The sequence below is a fragment of the Aotus nancymaae genome, unplaced genomic scaffold, assembly GCF_030222135.1.
Source record: "Aotus nancymaae isolate 86718 unplaced genomic scaffold, 86718_ANA_hifiasm-v0.15.2.pri h1tg000057l, whole genome shotgun sequence".
Lineage (NCBI taxonomy): Eukaryota > Metazoa > Chordata > Mammalia > Primates > Aotidae > Aotus > Aotus nancymaae.
Window position 1 is genome coordinate 693876 of NW_026988471.1, and position 14592 is coordinate 708467.

At 53.5% G+C, this 14592-nt stretch overlaps 1 protein-coding gene across 2 annotated transcripts; it reads right to left on the reverse strand.

Annotated features, from left to right (window-relative positions):
* Positions 1-860: 860 nt before the first annotated feature.
* On the reverse strand, positions 861-9696 carry TMEM18 (transmembrane protein 18). 2 transcript variants are annotated; one of them, XM_012437268.3, is made up of 5 exons: positions 9513-9696; positions 7706-7826; positions 5033-5087; positions 2280-2373; positions 861-2198 (listed from the first exon to the last, which is right to left on the reverse strand). In XM_012437268.3, the coding sequence occupies exons 1-5, from the start codon at positions 9567-9569 to the stop codon at positions 2103-2105; spliced, it is 423 nt and encodes a 140-aa protein (XP_012292691.1). In that variant the 5' UTR covers positions 9570-9696; the 3' UTR covers positions 861-2102. The 2 variants fall into 2 exon arrangements, with proteins under 2 accessions (XP_012292691.1, XP_064219865.1); XM_064363795.1 differs by lacking the exon at positions 9513-9696 and adding an exon at positions 8600-8975.
* Positions 9697-14592: the final 4896 nt, after the last annotated feature.

Genomic DNA, 14592 nt, shown 5'->3' on the forward strand with positions numbered 1-14592 from the left:
AAAATAATTTTTATAACGAACTTCCTCTCCTGTACTTTATGAGGAAAAACACTTGTTCCACTCAAACAGATTCACAGAGCCGGTGCTGTGCGGCTTCCAGCACACCCAGGCGGGACTGCACCTGCGCTTCCGCCATTACTCAACTGCCGGCCGTTTTCGCGTCTATGACTTTCCCTAACATGAAGACAACATATCAAGACGATTGTCAACAATGCATCTGAAGGCACTGAATATAAACTCACTACACAGTCAAAAATAGTGAAGGTTGTTCTTATGAAAACAAAATCTAACTGTTCCAAAACACAGATGTACATACTCTGAGTGGAAACCAAAGAACACACGTCACGGTTTCGCGCTGACACGTCATCAGCATTGAATTCACGCAGAGCTAGCAACACTGTTACGCTATCTTATCACAGTCAAACAGATACAATCGCACGGCCCCACATTGAGTTAAGCCCAAATAACATATGGATGATGCATCAGTCTGCTCTCACACTGCTATAAAGGTACTATCTGAGACCTGATAATTTATAAACAAGAGGTTTAACTGACTCAGTTCCACGTGGGAGGGAGGCCTCGGGAAACTTACAATCGTGGCAGAGGGCAAAGGGGAAAGCAAGCACCTTCTTCACAGGTGGCAGGAGACAGTGAGAGCAACGGCCATTTGAAAAACCACCAGATCTTGTGAGAACTCCTTCACTATCAGGAGAACAGCATGGGGAAACCACCCCCATGATCCAGTCACCTCCAGCAGCTCCCTCCCTCGACACATGGGGATCACAGTTCGAGATGAGATTTGGGTGGGACACACAGCCACACCGTATTAGATGGTGAAAATGTTACACTAAAAACGTACAGTCTCTAAAATCTCCCTGGTTTATTTTGTGTTAGCTAAGTCAAATATCCACACAGCGGCCCTGGACAATGCCGGGGGAGGACACGTCGCCTTAATCATCTTCCCGTCCCACCTGTCAGCCACAAAGGCCCGAGAGGGGCACAGGCGTGGCTGGCAACCTCTGCACCTCATTTTCTTCCAAGCTTGTCTACTCAAAGTTAACTGTGCCATTTACATTTTGAGTTGGTAACTTCCAGAAATGCGCAATTAGGCACGCTATCAGGTACGACGCGCAATGAGCATTCCCGCAGTGAACACCTAGTTTTAAATATCTGGGTCTCTAACCACCTGTCATTCTCAAACTACAGGTCCAGATGTGACAGGAACCAAAAGCTCCTGGGCAGGAGCTACTTGATAAAGTGGATATTGCAAAGTAACAGTATGCCTGCCCTAACAGAACTGAGAGCACTGTGTCCCCGAGCACCTGAGCCAACAGGACACCGTGGCACTCAGGAAAGACGCTCTCCATGGAGTGCTGACTGCAGGACTTCCACTGCTTTCAGTCAAGCAGCCCGTAACTTTGTTAGAGAGGACCTAGCCTCTTGGGAATTGGTTCATCAAACCAAGATACAGCAGCTTTTCCAAGAGCTTCCTTCCAAGGTCTCTCTGGCCCAGCACTGCTGACATTTCACGTCAAGCCACGTGAGTGGTGCGGCTGACCCAGGCACACAGGACGCTCTGCATGACCCCTGGGCTCCACAGGAGAGGCCAGGAGCCCCAGCCCCTCCAGTGACAAGCAGAAGTGTCTCCACACTTTGCCCCATGTCCTGGAAGGCAAAAACACCTACTGCGAACCGCTGCATGCACTAGAAAACAGTAAGAGCAGGGCATGGTGCCCACGCACAGGGTGGCACTGTTTACTACTGAGTTTCATATTTAATATTGTGAACAGGCTATAATAAGTACTAGTTACACAGATGACATGGACTTCTTCAAATCAAACTCCCAGTTGTAAAGCTCTGCAGAGACCGTTCCCATGGCCCGACTACAAAGGTCAGACGCCGGAAGACGCATGTCCTGACGGACACCTTCGGCGCTGGCTGAAAAGTCGACTTCAGTGTGTGCCTATCACTGCGGATATTAAAATAAAGCAACCGTTTTTCCAACCCCGGCTCAGGTGGAAGGAAGCCCACGCCACGTGCAGTTCAGCACTTGCAGCGGCCAGGTGGACTGCAGGACGCAAACCCCAAGCGGCTGCTGCCTCTCAGTCCTCCTTCCTTCTCCGTTTCTTCTCCTTTCTTCTCTCTTGTGCGTTCTTCAGATCAGTCATCACATTCAACGTCTTCCGCACCCACATAATCTAAACACAATTGTTTGGAACATGTTTAGATTTGAAAAAGATATACAGGAAGAAAGCGCACGAGTGTCTGTCTGTACTTACCACAATGACCATGGCGTTCACCAGCAGCGGCGCTGAAAACACCACAGAAATGAACATGCCCCTGGAGTCGAAATACTGGTACTTTGAAAATAATCTGTTTAAAAAACAAAACCAAAACATTACTAGGCAGTACAACGAAACAGGCTCTAGTGACACCGTCTATTTTACTAAGACTCTGGAGAAAGCTGCTGTGGACTGAGGCGGAAGCAGCCCCCTCACTGAGCCCACCCTTGGGAGCAGCCACCGTCTCCACTGCACTGTCCCAAATGCAATGCCCATGAAGAAAACACACTGGGCCACAGGACAGGGAGACGCCACCCTGCAGCACGGGGAAGACCCCGAGGCCTCCCAAGCCAGGGAGACCCCACCCTGTAGCACGGGGAAGACCCCAGAGTCTCCCAGGCAGGGAGACCCCACCCTGTATCACGGGGAAGACCCCAGAGTCTCCCAGGCAGGGAGACCCCACCCTGTATCACGGGGAAGACCCCAGAGTCTCCCAGGCAGGGAGACCCCACCCTGTATCACGGGGAAGACCCCAGAGTCTCCCAGGCAGGGAGACCCCACCCTGTAGCTTGGGGAAGACCCAGAGGCCTCCTATGGCATGGGGACCCCACCCTGTAGCACGGGGAAGACCCCAGAGTCTCCCACGCAGGGAGACCCCACCCTGTAGCATGGGGAAGACCCCAAGGCCTCCCAGGCAGGGAGATGACACCCAGCAGCCCCTCTGGGTCAGCGGCACATCTGACCTCAGCTGGAAGACACTGATGACCTGAAATCCTTAGAACCTACAAAGCAGCATCAATAATCCCCGTAAATGAGGAAGGGAGAGCAGCTGCGTCCACTCCACAGCCGCACCGGGACCCTCCCATCCCTTTGGCTCTCACAGCAGCCGTCCTGCTGCCAGCACCGGCGCCTCTTTGGCAGAAGAGACTGAGGGAGGCAGAAGATCTCCCCTTGCACAAACGTGCAGCGCCAGGGAGGGCGGAGGATCTGCACGTGGGTGTTTATTCTGCTCTCAGCAGCCAGCATGGGAAACACCCCACACAGAGCTAGTAACGATGTGCAGCGGGCCGCGGGTCAACGCCTCGTGCGCACGGGGTGCCCGCCTCACTGGCACTTCACTCTAGACCACAGGAGGCCCAGAATTAACACGCAGCCAGTCCGAGCATGCGGTGACCACGCTTACACAGAAACGTGAAGGCTGTGGCGGGTGAGGGGGCCTCGTGGACTCGCAGGCACAGCTAGGAGCGGCTGGGACAGAGCTAGCAGGAGGCCACAGGGCACCACTGTGTGACTCCGCGTTTGCTCGGAGTGACCTGGGGACACTCTGGAACGTTCTGAGGGGCAGTGCCCAGCTGAGGCCCGCGCCTCCTCAGAACATGCGAGAGGCTGAGCAGTACGGGGATGGCTTAGGGACTGCGTGTCAGCAGCAGGCTGGCAAAGCTGGGGTGAAGGGCACGGAACACAGTGGGCTCATGGCTGGCCTTAAAGGTGGAGGGACAGCACTTCCTGAACGATGTGCTGTGACGTCTCTGGTCTAAGAAGCTGAGGGAGAAGACGCCTCTATAAAGAAGGGGAAGCAGAGCAGTCGGCCTGAAGTGTGAATTTTGAGACATTTGTTAGACATCCTGGTGCCCAGTGAGTGGGACAGGCAAGAAACCCAGCACTTCTGCTATCCGGAGACGCCGGAGCAGCACAGCCAGGAGGCTGAGGCCACCGGGAATGGGAGAGCCAGGAAGGTGCTACACCCTGGAGCCAGGTGTGGGAGGGCTTCAGGGAGGAGGAGGGCACTGCGCCAGCCTCCGTACAAGGTCAGGGTCACCAAGGACTGAGCACCACTCCTGGGACTGAGCCACGTGAAGGCCCTGTGTCCAGGAGGAGAGGCGGGGTCCCCAGGGAGCCACTTACTGCTAAGAAGGGAGGAGGGAGGAGAAGGAAAGAGACGGACACTGTCCTGGGGAGAAAGGCTGAGCAGGCAGGAGGCAGAGTCAGGGGAGGGTTCGGGAAACAGGGCGAGTCTAAGCCAAGGATTTCAGGGAGCGCTCAGCAACCCCGTTCAGTGACGGCCCAGGGTCAGCGCTTAGGGCTTACGGGCCATGAGGCCACAGTCTCAGCTCCTTCCTGCTCAGAGTCTGGCGGTTTTATTTTTGCTTTATATTTTAAAATGTAAAAACCATTTTTAGCTCACAGGCCATTTGAAAACAGTAAGGCCAGGTGGGTATTACATGACAGAGGCTGTGCAGTTCACCCCGGGCAGGTGCTGGGTCCCAGCTCCCCGAGGTGAAGCCAGGGATGGAGGAGGGGGCAGAGAACACAGGGCCAGGGCTACCAGCAGCGGTGGCCCCTGACATTAGGACTTGGGGCTGGGGGTGAGACAGCAGGTGCCCCAGACCACCCAGAGCCCCGTACTGGGGTCCAGACTCCCCATGGAGCAGCCGCCACAGTCCAAGGAGCAGAGCACGGCTAAGGCCAGTGTGGGCCACGTTCTCTAAAACGCTGTTTCTATTCAGCAGCTCATATTCCCATGGCCACTTCTCTGGCTGTGCCATCAGAGGCTTCCGCCAGCATCACCCTGGAGCTCTGTGCTCGGAAAGGGCTGCCCTGGAGCCCACACCCGTTGCACGCACAGGCACAGCATGTGCGCAGTTGCTGTGTTAGGATTCACTGTCTCCTCCTAGAGTCTCCCTGGCTGTGAGGGCGGTTTCCAGGGACACCCCTGCAGAGACCTGGCCGCAGGCCCGGGGGCAGCTCACCTCCAGTTCATTGCAGCCACCTCATTGATGTATTCAGCACAGTAGACTAAGATTACTGAAGAAAGATATAAGTCATGTTAGAATTTAGATGACCCATTACATGACTCATTATAAAGTTATACATTCTTTACAGCAGAAACTGAAGAGAACTGTCACTTTAATTTGAAACATAATGTCAGGTAAACATCCTAACGCTGTCAAGTTATAGGACTCGCCCTCTTAGCAGAAACAAAAGCAAGGTCAGCAGCACCCCAGCGCTCCAGCAACCTACGGCTCAGTCAGAGCCCGAGCTCAGCTCAGCAGCTGCAGAGCCACGGCCGGACGCGCCCTGAGGCCCCAGGCTGCACCAGGCATGGCTGCGCCTCCTGCATTTCCCCAGGGACAGCAGCCGCAGTTCAACCCCACAGGACACGGCAGCAGGAGCTGAGAGCCACAAGACCCAGAGCTGACAAGCAAGGGCTTTTCACGCTTACATGTCCCAGGCTGCCCTGGGCACTGCCACCGAGATGACCACAGGAGGGGAGCGGACAGCTCCGGGGGTGCTGAGGGAGGGCAGCAGCTGGCGGGGGCCGGGCGAGGCCACTGTGCTCCCAGGAGCACACAGAGTTTCGGGACTGGCCCAGGGTCTCCAGCTAATTCATGGATAATGCTGTCTCAAACCCATGAGACAGTGATCCATGCTGCCATAAAATCAAATAAAATATAATTTGGCAAATTAAAAAAAAAATGTGATGCCTTAACTTCTAAGGTAAATCAAAATGTAAAAATCCCTTCATTCTTCTTGATCCACATCCAAAAGCAGATTAAACCGGGGTTAGGGTTAGGGTTAGGGTAGCAGTCCCTCCACTGCCTTCCTCCAGGAAGGAGGAAGACGCTCAATAAAGCAGAGCAAAGGAAGGCACAGGGAAAGAACCAAACGGGAGGGCAGGGCCTGGGAGGGGGAGGAGGAAGAGGAAGAGGAGGAAAGAGGAGGAAAAAGGAGGAGGAGGAGGAGGAAGAGGAGGAAGAGGAAGAAGGGGAGGGCCAGAGAGCGACAGGAGGAGCAGGACGGCAGGGCACATGAGAAGGGTGGGCTAACATAGGAAGTGGTGGGCACAGGAGGAGTGTGGGGAGGATGGTGGGGAGGACGATGGGCACAGGAGGAGAGTGGGGAGGGTGGGGAAGCGGGGGGGAAGACGGTGGGCAGGGAGGGTGCCACCAGGTGCTTCTTCCCAGCTGTTACTGAAATGCACCCTGGAGCGGAGTCTGAATCCTGAATCTTGATGGTGCTGATTATAAGCTGTGTATCTGAGGGAGTCAGAGAACCTCTGTGTGTTTCATTTATAAAAATGGGCAACTAAAATCCAACTCTAAGGTTGGTTTGAGATCACAGGAAATGTAACGGCAGGCAGCCCAGTGTCTAGTTCACCCCGGTGTGAAAGCAGTCATCTTTCCCCTTATCTTCGAAAACATCAAAGCCCTGTGCAATTCTCCAGCTGAGAAAGCTGTTCAGATCCAGGAGCTCAGCTGGTGAAGCGAGGTGCCTGCCTCAGGCCTCTGCGTGGGGCATTCGCTCCCACCGCTGCCAGCGACTTGCTGCCTGGCTCCTGCCTATGCACTTTTTTGCACTGAGGTCACAGGAGGCTGCATGATTTAAATCAGGCCACTCCTCCAGTTTCACTGTGGTTTTGGTTTTCCATCGCAACGTTTGTCACTGTGACAACAACACAGGTCTGTGATGAATCTCTGCTGCTGTGTCCCCCAGGAAGCTGTGGGAGGCGAAGGAGCCCTGTCTCCCTGGGCCACCCCAGTACTCCTCAGGACACCCTTGACACAGAGCTCGCTCTGACCGCCTCGCGTGCACAGGATATGCCAACACTCATCAATTCTCCAGTCTTTCTAAGATTAGCTCTTCAGATTTCCCGCTTTGCACACAGCCAGCTGACTAAACTTACCTAAAATTAGTTGTTGTTTTTAACTACCAAGCAAAATCTTCGGTGTGTCTCCGACGCCCAGAGTCAAGAGGAGCCTGCACCAGGCCTCCAGGCCTCCTCGCCTCTCCTACCCACACGTGTTTGTAGTGCTCAGCGTCAGAAGCGCTTAGGTCCCGCAGGGCTGGCAGTTTCTCTGCCTCTGACCCACGCCTTCCATCCACCTCCGTCTCTGCACGTCACCTCCCAGGGCTGTCGCCGGCTCCCTCTTTTTCTTATTAGCATCTTACTCACCCTTCACACCCTGTGCCATACTTCAGCTTTTCTGAATGATCTTCCTCAGTCAGCCTGTGCAACTCCCTAACTTCTCCAAGTTCTGGAGCCCTTACCCTGGAAACCAAGTTGGGCAATGCCTTATTTTATGCACAGAACGTTTTTTTTCCGCAGTTTGCAATCTTCCTCCCACTCAAAGCAGAGCTGCCCTGAGGATGTGTCTTGTGTAAACTCAGCTCTCCTGTGTGCAGCTGGTGCTCAGCACCTCCCCGGTGGGCAACAGGAACTCAGTAGATTCCTTTCAATTCTGACATCCAAAAGGAACTTTTCTTTACAGCTTCCAAGAGTGAAATATGGGAGTGCCCTAAGAGCAGGCACACGACAGAGGGTTGGGAGGTCTTGTAGAAATATGTACGTATTATAACACACAGACAACGTACAGCTTCATTTCACACAGTGACCTGAGTCGTGCAGTTTGTGTTCTACTCACCTAGGCACAGGAAGTGCCCGATCTGTAGTCTGTAGCTCCAGGAGGACAAGCAGGTGAGGAGCAGGCAGAGCGCGTGGAAGGCGGCCAGCCCCACGAGCCAGGGCTCAGTCCAGTCCGTCTGCTACAGGAACACAGCAGCAGACACTCACTGTCCCGCCCCGCAGGGCCGGGCTCACGGCCCACCCACAGCCTTCCCCCAGGGAAGCGGGGAAGCGGGCAGGGGGCAGGGGGCAGGGGCAGGGGCCTCTCACTCCTGAGTCCTCCTGGGGCCACTCACCAAGGTATGGGGAGAGCAATGCCAGGCCTCACAGAAGCATGGGGACAGGAAAGGGAGAAGGAACGGGGAGGATGGAAGCAGGATTCTCCCCCCAGAGCAACTTTAATCCATCGAATTCAAAGTTCAAGCACATAGAACTGAGGGCATCCCTGACGTGCCCCTTTCGTTTGTGGAACAAAATCACGTTTTTAAGCTGGGCGTAATGAAAGGAATTACCACCCCTAAAGCGATGATAATTGGTGATGACAAGGAAATTACACGACTTCTTCAAAGAGATGCACGTGGCTCAGCCCCAAAGGTAAAACGCTGGTTATTTCAGGCTCCTTAGTACTGAAAGTCTTGGGGATTCAGAGCCACCACCACGCGCGCGACGTGATTTTCTCCAACCTCTCTGCGACACTCTGAACCCTCCAGACAGTGCTGCACTCTGCTGCCTCCTGGACTCCCCGGGACTCTGCCGTACCTGGGGGCAGTGTCTGGCTGCAGGACCTACAGTAGCCAAGCTCAGTTCCATTGCTGCCCAGTTCTCACCTGATGCTCAGATGCCAACCCCAGCAGTCCTCAACCCTCCCCATGCCCTCGCGCGCCCTTCTGCATGAGACAAGCCCCGCACTGACCTCCAGAACTCCTGGAAGCGTCGCTGCTCTCTGATGGAGACGCAGCGGCCTCTCGAGAGCCGCACCAGGAGACAAGAGCACAAGCGCATCTGCTCCCATCAATGCACCGACCAGAAGGCCAGAGTCAGGGAGACGAGGGGAGCACGGCTTTCTGCCCAGATCCCATCAAGTACGCACTCGGGGTGAGGGCTCCCCAAGGACCAGCCGGACACGGTAGGCACGGCGCGCCCCCGTCCACACAGGGGCAGGGTTCCTCCGCGCCACGTGCCACTATTAGGGTCCACCACGCACGCCCCGCCACACTGCCAAGATCCGCCCACACTACCCAAGCCCTGCCTGCACGGCGCAGGACACGCCCGCATGCACTTCCCACACGAACAAAGCCCTGCCGCTCGCGCTCCGCCCACACAGCCCAGCCACGCCCGCCCAGTCCAGGCCCCGCCCACCGCGCACGCTCGAGGCCCGAGCCACGCCCACAGGTCCCGGGACCCCGCCCACCGCACGCTCCACCGCCCGACCCGAGCCACACCCACAGGGCCCATGACCCCGCCCAGCGCGCTCGCCCCAACTTCCGGTCCCGAGTCACTGCCACAGGACCCAGGACACCGCCCAGTGCGCGCTCCGCCGCCCGGCCCCCGAGCCATACCCACATTTCCCAGGACCCCGCCCAGCGCTCGCTCCACCGCCGCGACCCACGCCCACAGGTCCCAGGACCCCGCCCACCGCACGCTCCACCGCCCAGCACCGAGCCACGCCCACAGGTCCCAGGACTCCGCCCAACGCGCATGCCCCGCCGCAAGACCCCGCCCACGACCGCCGCCTTCTTGGCCACAGGCGAGTAGCTCTGTGGGGTAGAGCTCGCGGCTCTCGGCCGTCCTCGCCCGAACTGGTGTTTACGCAGGCAGCGAGTTACCTTGAGTACAGCCGGGATGCTGACAGGGAAAGAGCTGACGGAGAACGCGGACGGCATGGTGCGGGGAAGCCTGCCCTCACAGCAGCCGCGGAACCCGGCCTGGCCAGAGTCCCCAGTGGAAGGCGCCAAGTCTCCTCTCGTGAGATCTTCTCTTGTCACGAGACCTGCGCTTCTTTCCTCTCGCGATAGTTTTATGGCGTTTACTAGGTCCAGATATCGCGGTATTTCCAGCTGTTCCCTGTAATATGGAGACTTACTACCCCGGTGTAGGGATTGTGCTCGCTCAGCCGGCAGGCCGAGGGCATCTTTAGTTCTTTAACAGAGGAGCAGGCGGAGGCGGGTGGGGCTTGCGAGGATTGTTTCAGAGGATCAGGGCGCTGTGCGGCCACGCCAGCCTCCCTCCCACCCGGGACTTCCTAGAAGGGTCAGAGCATCATGGGGACGGTGTCCGCCCCGGGACCCTGGGGACATCGTCCACTTCCCGGACCGCGTAGGACCTGGGGACGGTGCCTGCTCTTGGGACCCTCAGGGCAATGCACTCTCGGTCTGGGTCAGCTTAGGGCGATCTGTCTTCGCTTTGGAGATTTACCAGGTGGTGTTACGCTTCACTTCCTTGTTCAGAAACAGAAAAATATAAGAGATTCTCATGTATAAAGTTAATTTTCTTACAGCTAATTTATAACTGTTGATATAAGATACGATTTTTTCCCAGTTAATTTTTCAAAATTTTAATTTGAATTTCAAATGTTTAATTTTTCAAACTAAACATTCTGTTATTTTAACATCATGAATTATTAAGTGTATATACTTTCATTGCATATGTTAGCTTTAGACCTAGTTTAGTATTTCTTTTAAAAAGTTCTAGTGGTGGACTTTTTTTTTTTTAATAGCTTTAACCTCTCCCAGATCTTTCTTAGAATCTTTCCACAGTGCGGTCGTTTCTGTTTATGCTACTTAACATGCATTCTCTCATTTCCGTGTAGAAGGTCATGCTTTCTTCTTATGGGAAAACATTGTTTTCACTGATACTTACCTCCATTTTTCCTGTATTCACCTCCAGGAACATCCGTTAGGTATATAGTGCATCTTCCTCACTCGTGTTTCTCAACCTTCCTCTCAAAACATCACGTTTGGGAAATCTTGGGCTTGGCCTTCCTGCTGTTTTTTTTTTTTTTTTTTTTTTTTTTTTTTTGAGACGGAGTCTCCCTCTGTGGCCCAGGCTGGAGTGCTGTTCTCCTGCCTGAGCCTCCCTAGTAGATGGGACTACAGGCATCTGCCACCTCGCCCAGCTAATTTTTTTTTTTTTTTTTTTTTTTTTTTTTAGTAGAGACAGGGTTTCACCATACTGGCCAGGCTGGTCTCTGTAGGGTCAGCCCTACTAGCGTCGTGGGGTGTCCCCCCTATCGCTGTGCTGAGGCGCAGGATCCGAGAAATAAAGAGACAAGACACCGAATGACTGGAAAAGACAGCTAGTCTGCCGGGAGAGGGTGGGAGGGCACGCCACCTACGAGCGGAGGCAGGAGAGGTCCTGAACGTTCAAGAGCATCTGTATTTATTGGGTATAGGTTAAGGGGCAGGGTAGTGAGTGAGGACATCTTAAGAACAGTGATAGGGTCAAGACAATCACGTGTGCGATAAGCAAAGTGTCCTCCCCCATTAGGTCACTGAGGCAAGGAGGTGAGCCGGGTGCAGCAAGGGGTCCACCCCCATTAGTTCACCAAGGCAAGGAGGTGGGCCGTGCACAGTGAAGAGGGTACAGTGTGCAATATCTCTTATCTCGGGGCAGCCTACTTCTAAGGAATTCTATAGGCGGATGCTTTGAATCAGCACAGTAGCTAAAGAGCTGATAGGGTATACAGCCACCTGCTGGCAGCTTCCAGTGATTTCTATAGGAGGATGCTTTGAGTTAGTACCTAGCAACAGAGCTGACAAGGTGTGCAGCCACCTAGCTGCGGTTATACCAGAGGGATTTTAAGCCCTCAGACGCTTATGGGCTTGCTAACTTGAGGCCAGCTTTCCACAAGAACTGGATGCAAAGTCCTGCAACTCCTTTTCAGGAGGAGTAACTTTTGCTCCAAGCCTGCCATACAGCGAGTATCTTTACAGTACGGAACACTGCCGCCTGGGCCGGCCTGCCATGTCGCACGTGCCTTTTCAGGCAGGGACACTACCATCTGGGCCGTAGATTCTTGTCCTGGTAATAACTGTTTTTCCCTTAAATCGTACTCTGCACCATGTCTGTTCTAGACATTCCTCTGACTATAAGCAAGGTATGATTATATATGTATAGCTGTTTATCCCTTAATTCATGCTCTGTACTGTGTCTGCTCTAGGCATTCCTCTGACAATCAACTAAGATATATAGATGGAAATAACTGAGTAATAAGATATTCTTCAGGCATGAATTGTTTGACAATAAATGAATATATGATTATATATAAAGGATTATATAAAGGAAATAACTGAGTAATAACACTATAAACCAAGATATTCTTCAGGCACTAGTTGTGCCAGGGATCTGCTTAGCTCTTCTTCCTTGGTGCCCAGATGGGTGATTACCCACAGGTCTCGAACTCCTGACCTCCGGTGATCCACCTGCCTCGGCCTCCCAAATTGCTGGGATTACAGGCGTGAGCCACCATGTCCGGCTGGTGTGATGGTTTTCATCTGCCTCCATTCTCACTCCCCTGTGCTTGTTCAGCTATTTTCAACAGGACCTTTCAGTTACCGGGAGTAGATCTGTCCTCTTCAGGTCAGCCTGTTACTGTGTATCTCCCTGACGATATTTTGTTACCTTTTACTCTATTTACTTAATTTCCTTGGGTTAGTTTCTCTGTCAGTCCTGTCTGGTGCCTGCCATTCTTTTCCAGTGTCTATTTTCTTGTAATTTTAGTAATTTTGGGTGGCACTCTTCTTGTTGTTAGTATTAACCACAGCCTGTCTACGGTCACTGGGATTTTTTCTTTTCATCCTCCCCTCAGCTGTCCCCTCACAGATCTTTGACATGTGCACCCTGGCACCCACGTTTCCAGAATTGTAAAAACTCTGCCCCTCAAAAGCTCCACTGTCAGTCCCAGGACATTCATCTTCCACATTTCTCCCACCCTGGTGTTGTGAACAATGCTAGGCTTCCTGACATTTAGACGTGAAGCTCGTGAAATGTCGCCAGTCTGAAACGTACACCATCTTTCAAAGAGTTTGTACCAAAATTCAAAATATGTTATCAACAGTTGTATTATTTTACCTACATGTTGAAATTATATTTTGGAAATACTGGACCAAATAAAGTATGTCAATAAAATTAATCTCTTTCTCTTTACTATTTTAATGTGGCCACAAAACGTGGCTTGCTCTCTATGTCTGTTAGTGTGTGAACGCTGACGTGGACTCTGTCCCATTTGCCTGGAATTTTGTGCTGTCAGCAAGGACTGGATGAAGCTGTGATTGGAATGAAGAAGCATCAATTTCATTTATTTTTTATTTATTATTATTTTCTTTTTGAGTCGGAGTTCCGCTCTTGTTGCCCAGGTTGGTTCATGCAGTGGCACAATCTCAGCTCACTGCAACCTCTGCCTCCTGGGTTCAAGTGATCCTCCTGCCTCAGCCGCTTGAGTAGCTGGGGTCACAGGCATGCACCACCACACCCAGTTAATTTTGTATTTTTAGTAGACACGGTGTTTAACTCTATTGGTCAATCTGGTCTCGAACTCCTGACCTCAGGTGATGTGCCTGCCTCGGCCTCCCAAAGTGCTGGGATTACAGGCGTGAGCCACCACGCCTGGCCCAATTTTGTTTATTTCTAAAATAGCTTCACAAGTTGATTCACTGTATCTTTAATCCACATACAATTGGTTTTCAAGAGCTTTATTAATGGACAAAATATGTTTGTGAGCTGTAATGTATTGTATAAATTAAAACTAGTACTTGGTAGCTTTCTTGCTCTTCATGTTGCTTGGGACCCAGCAGGCAGCAGATTGTTTAGATAGAGAGACCACAGGAGAGAGTTGCTGTGGGAGCAATGAGGAGATGGGGAGGAAAAGAGACTGGAGACCCGGTCTGTGCCCTGTGATCCAGAGGCAGCCTTGGGAGCGGCATCTGTTTAGGAAGAGCCCCCTGTTCAGGAAGCTCTGAGGAGTGCAGATATCCCACAGGCACCCTCGCAGCAGCTCCCTGGAGACCCCAGCATCCACCTCTCCACCACCTCCTATCAGTGGCTCTTCCATCTTCATGCCTGCTCCTGAGCAGCGCCTTCAGAATCAGGGTCACAGGATCTCTGCCTGGGGGTCCTTCCAGCACTAAATGGAGGAGCAGGCGGTGCCCCCAATGTTCTGCTTCACATTGTGATGCCCCTCCCATGGCCTTCAGGGTCAAGCTGACATGCGCCGTGGTGGCCCGGGGTCTTTGTGACCTCCACCCACCTGCACACCAGGTGTGGCACCTGCACCTGTCCTGCAAACTGGCTGTGTGACCACGTGTCCACTGGTGCAGTTGGGAGGAAAGCCGGCACCCAGGCGGGGACACAACACCCTCCTGAAGGAGGCACGGTTCTATTCCCAGTGTTGATAGCCGGTCAGGAAGTATCCAGGCCATCGGCTGGGCCCTCAGGCCCTCAGTCTCCAGCTGGCGTGAGTCAGGCCCTGCTTCCCCCAGGAAGAGGAGCCTGGAGCACCAGAGGCTTCACCAGCTCTGCCTGGGGGCTGAATCCAGCACCACGCAGAGACCCTGCAGGCAGGGTCACTCTTGTCCTCCCCGGTGAGACTGCAGGATCAGGGGCCCGCCCTAGGTGCAAAGGGCCATGCAACCCGTGCCTGTGCAGACGTCCCCCTGGAACCGGGGCTGGGTGCTTGCTGCCAAATCGAGTTCACCAAGGCTTGCGTTTTCCACGTTGTGGAAGTCGATGTTGCGTGGTCTACATTTTGGTGGTGACAGGGTCCTAGTTCCAGGGTCACTAATTTGGTCCTTTTACTGCGATAGCAAGTGCTTGGTGGGGGGGGGGGGGGGTTGGTGGCTCAAGACCAGAGGACATGGCAAGTGATCAGGAATGTCTGCTCTGGTGTTGCGAGAAGCCACAGCCAGGCCG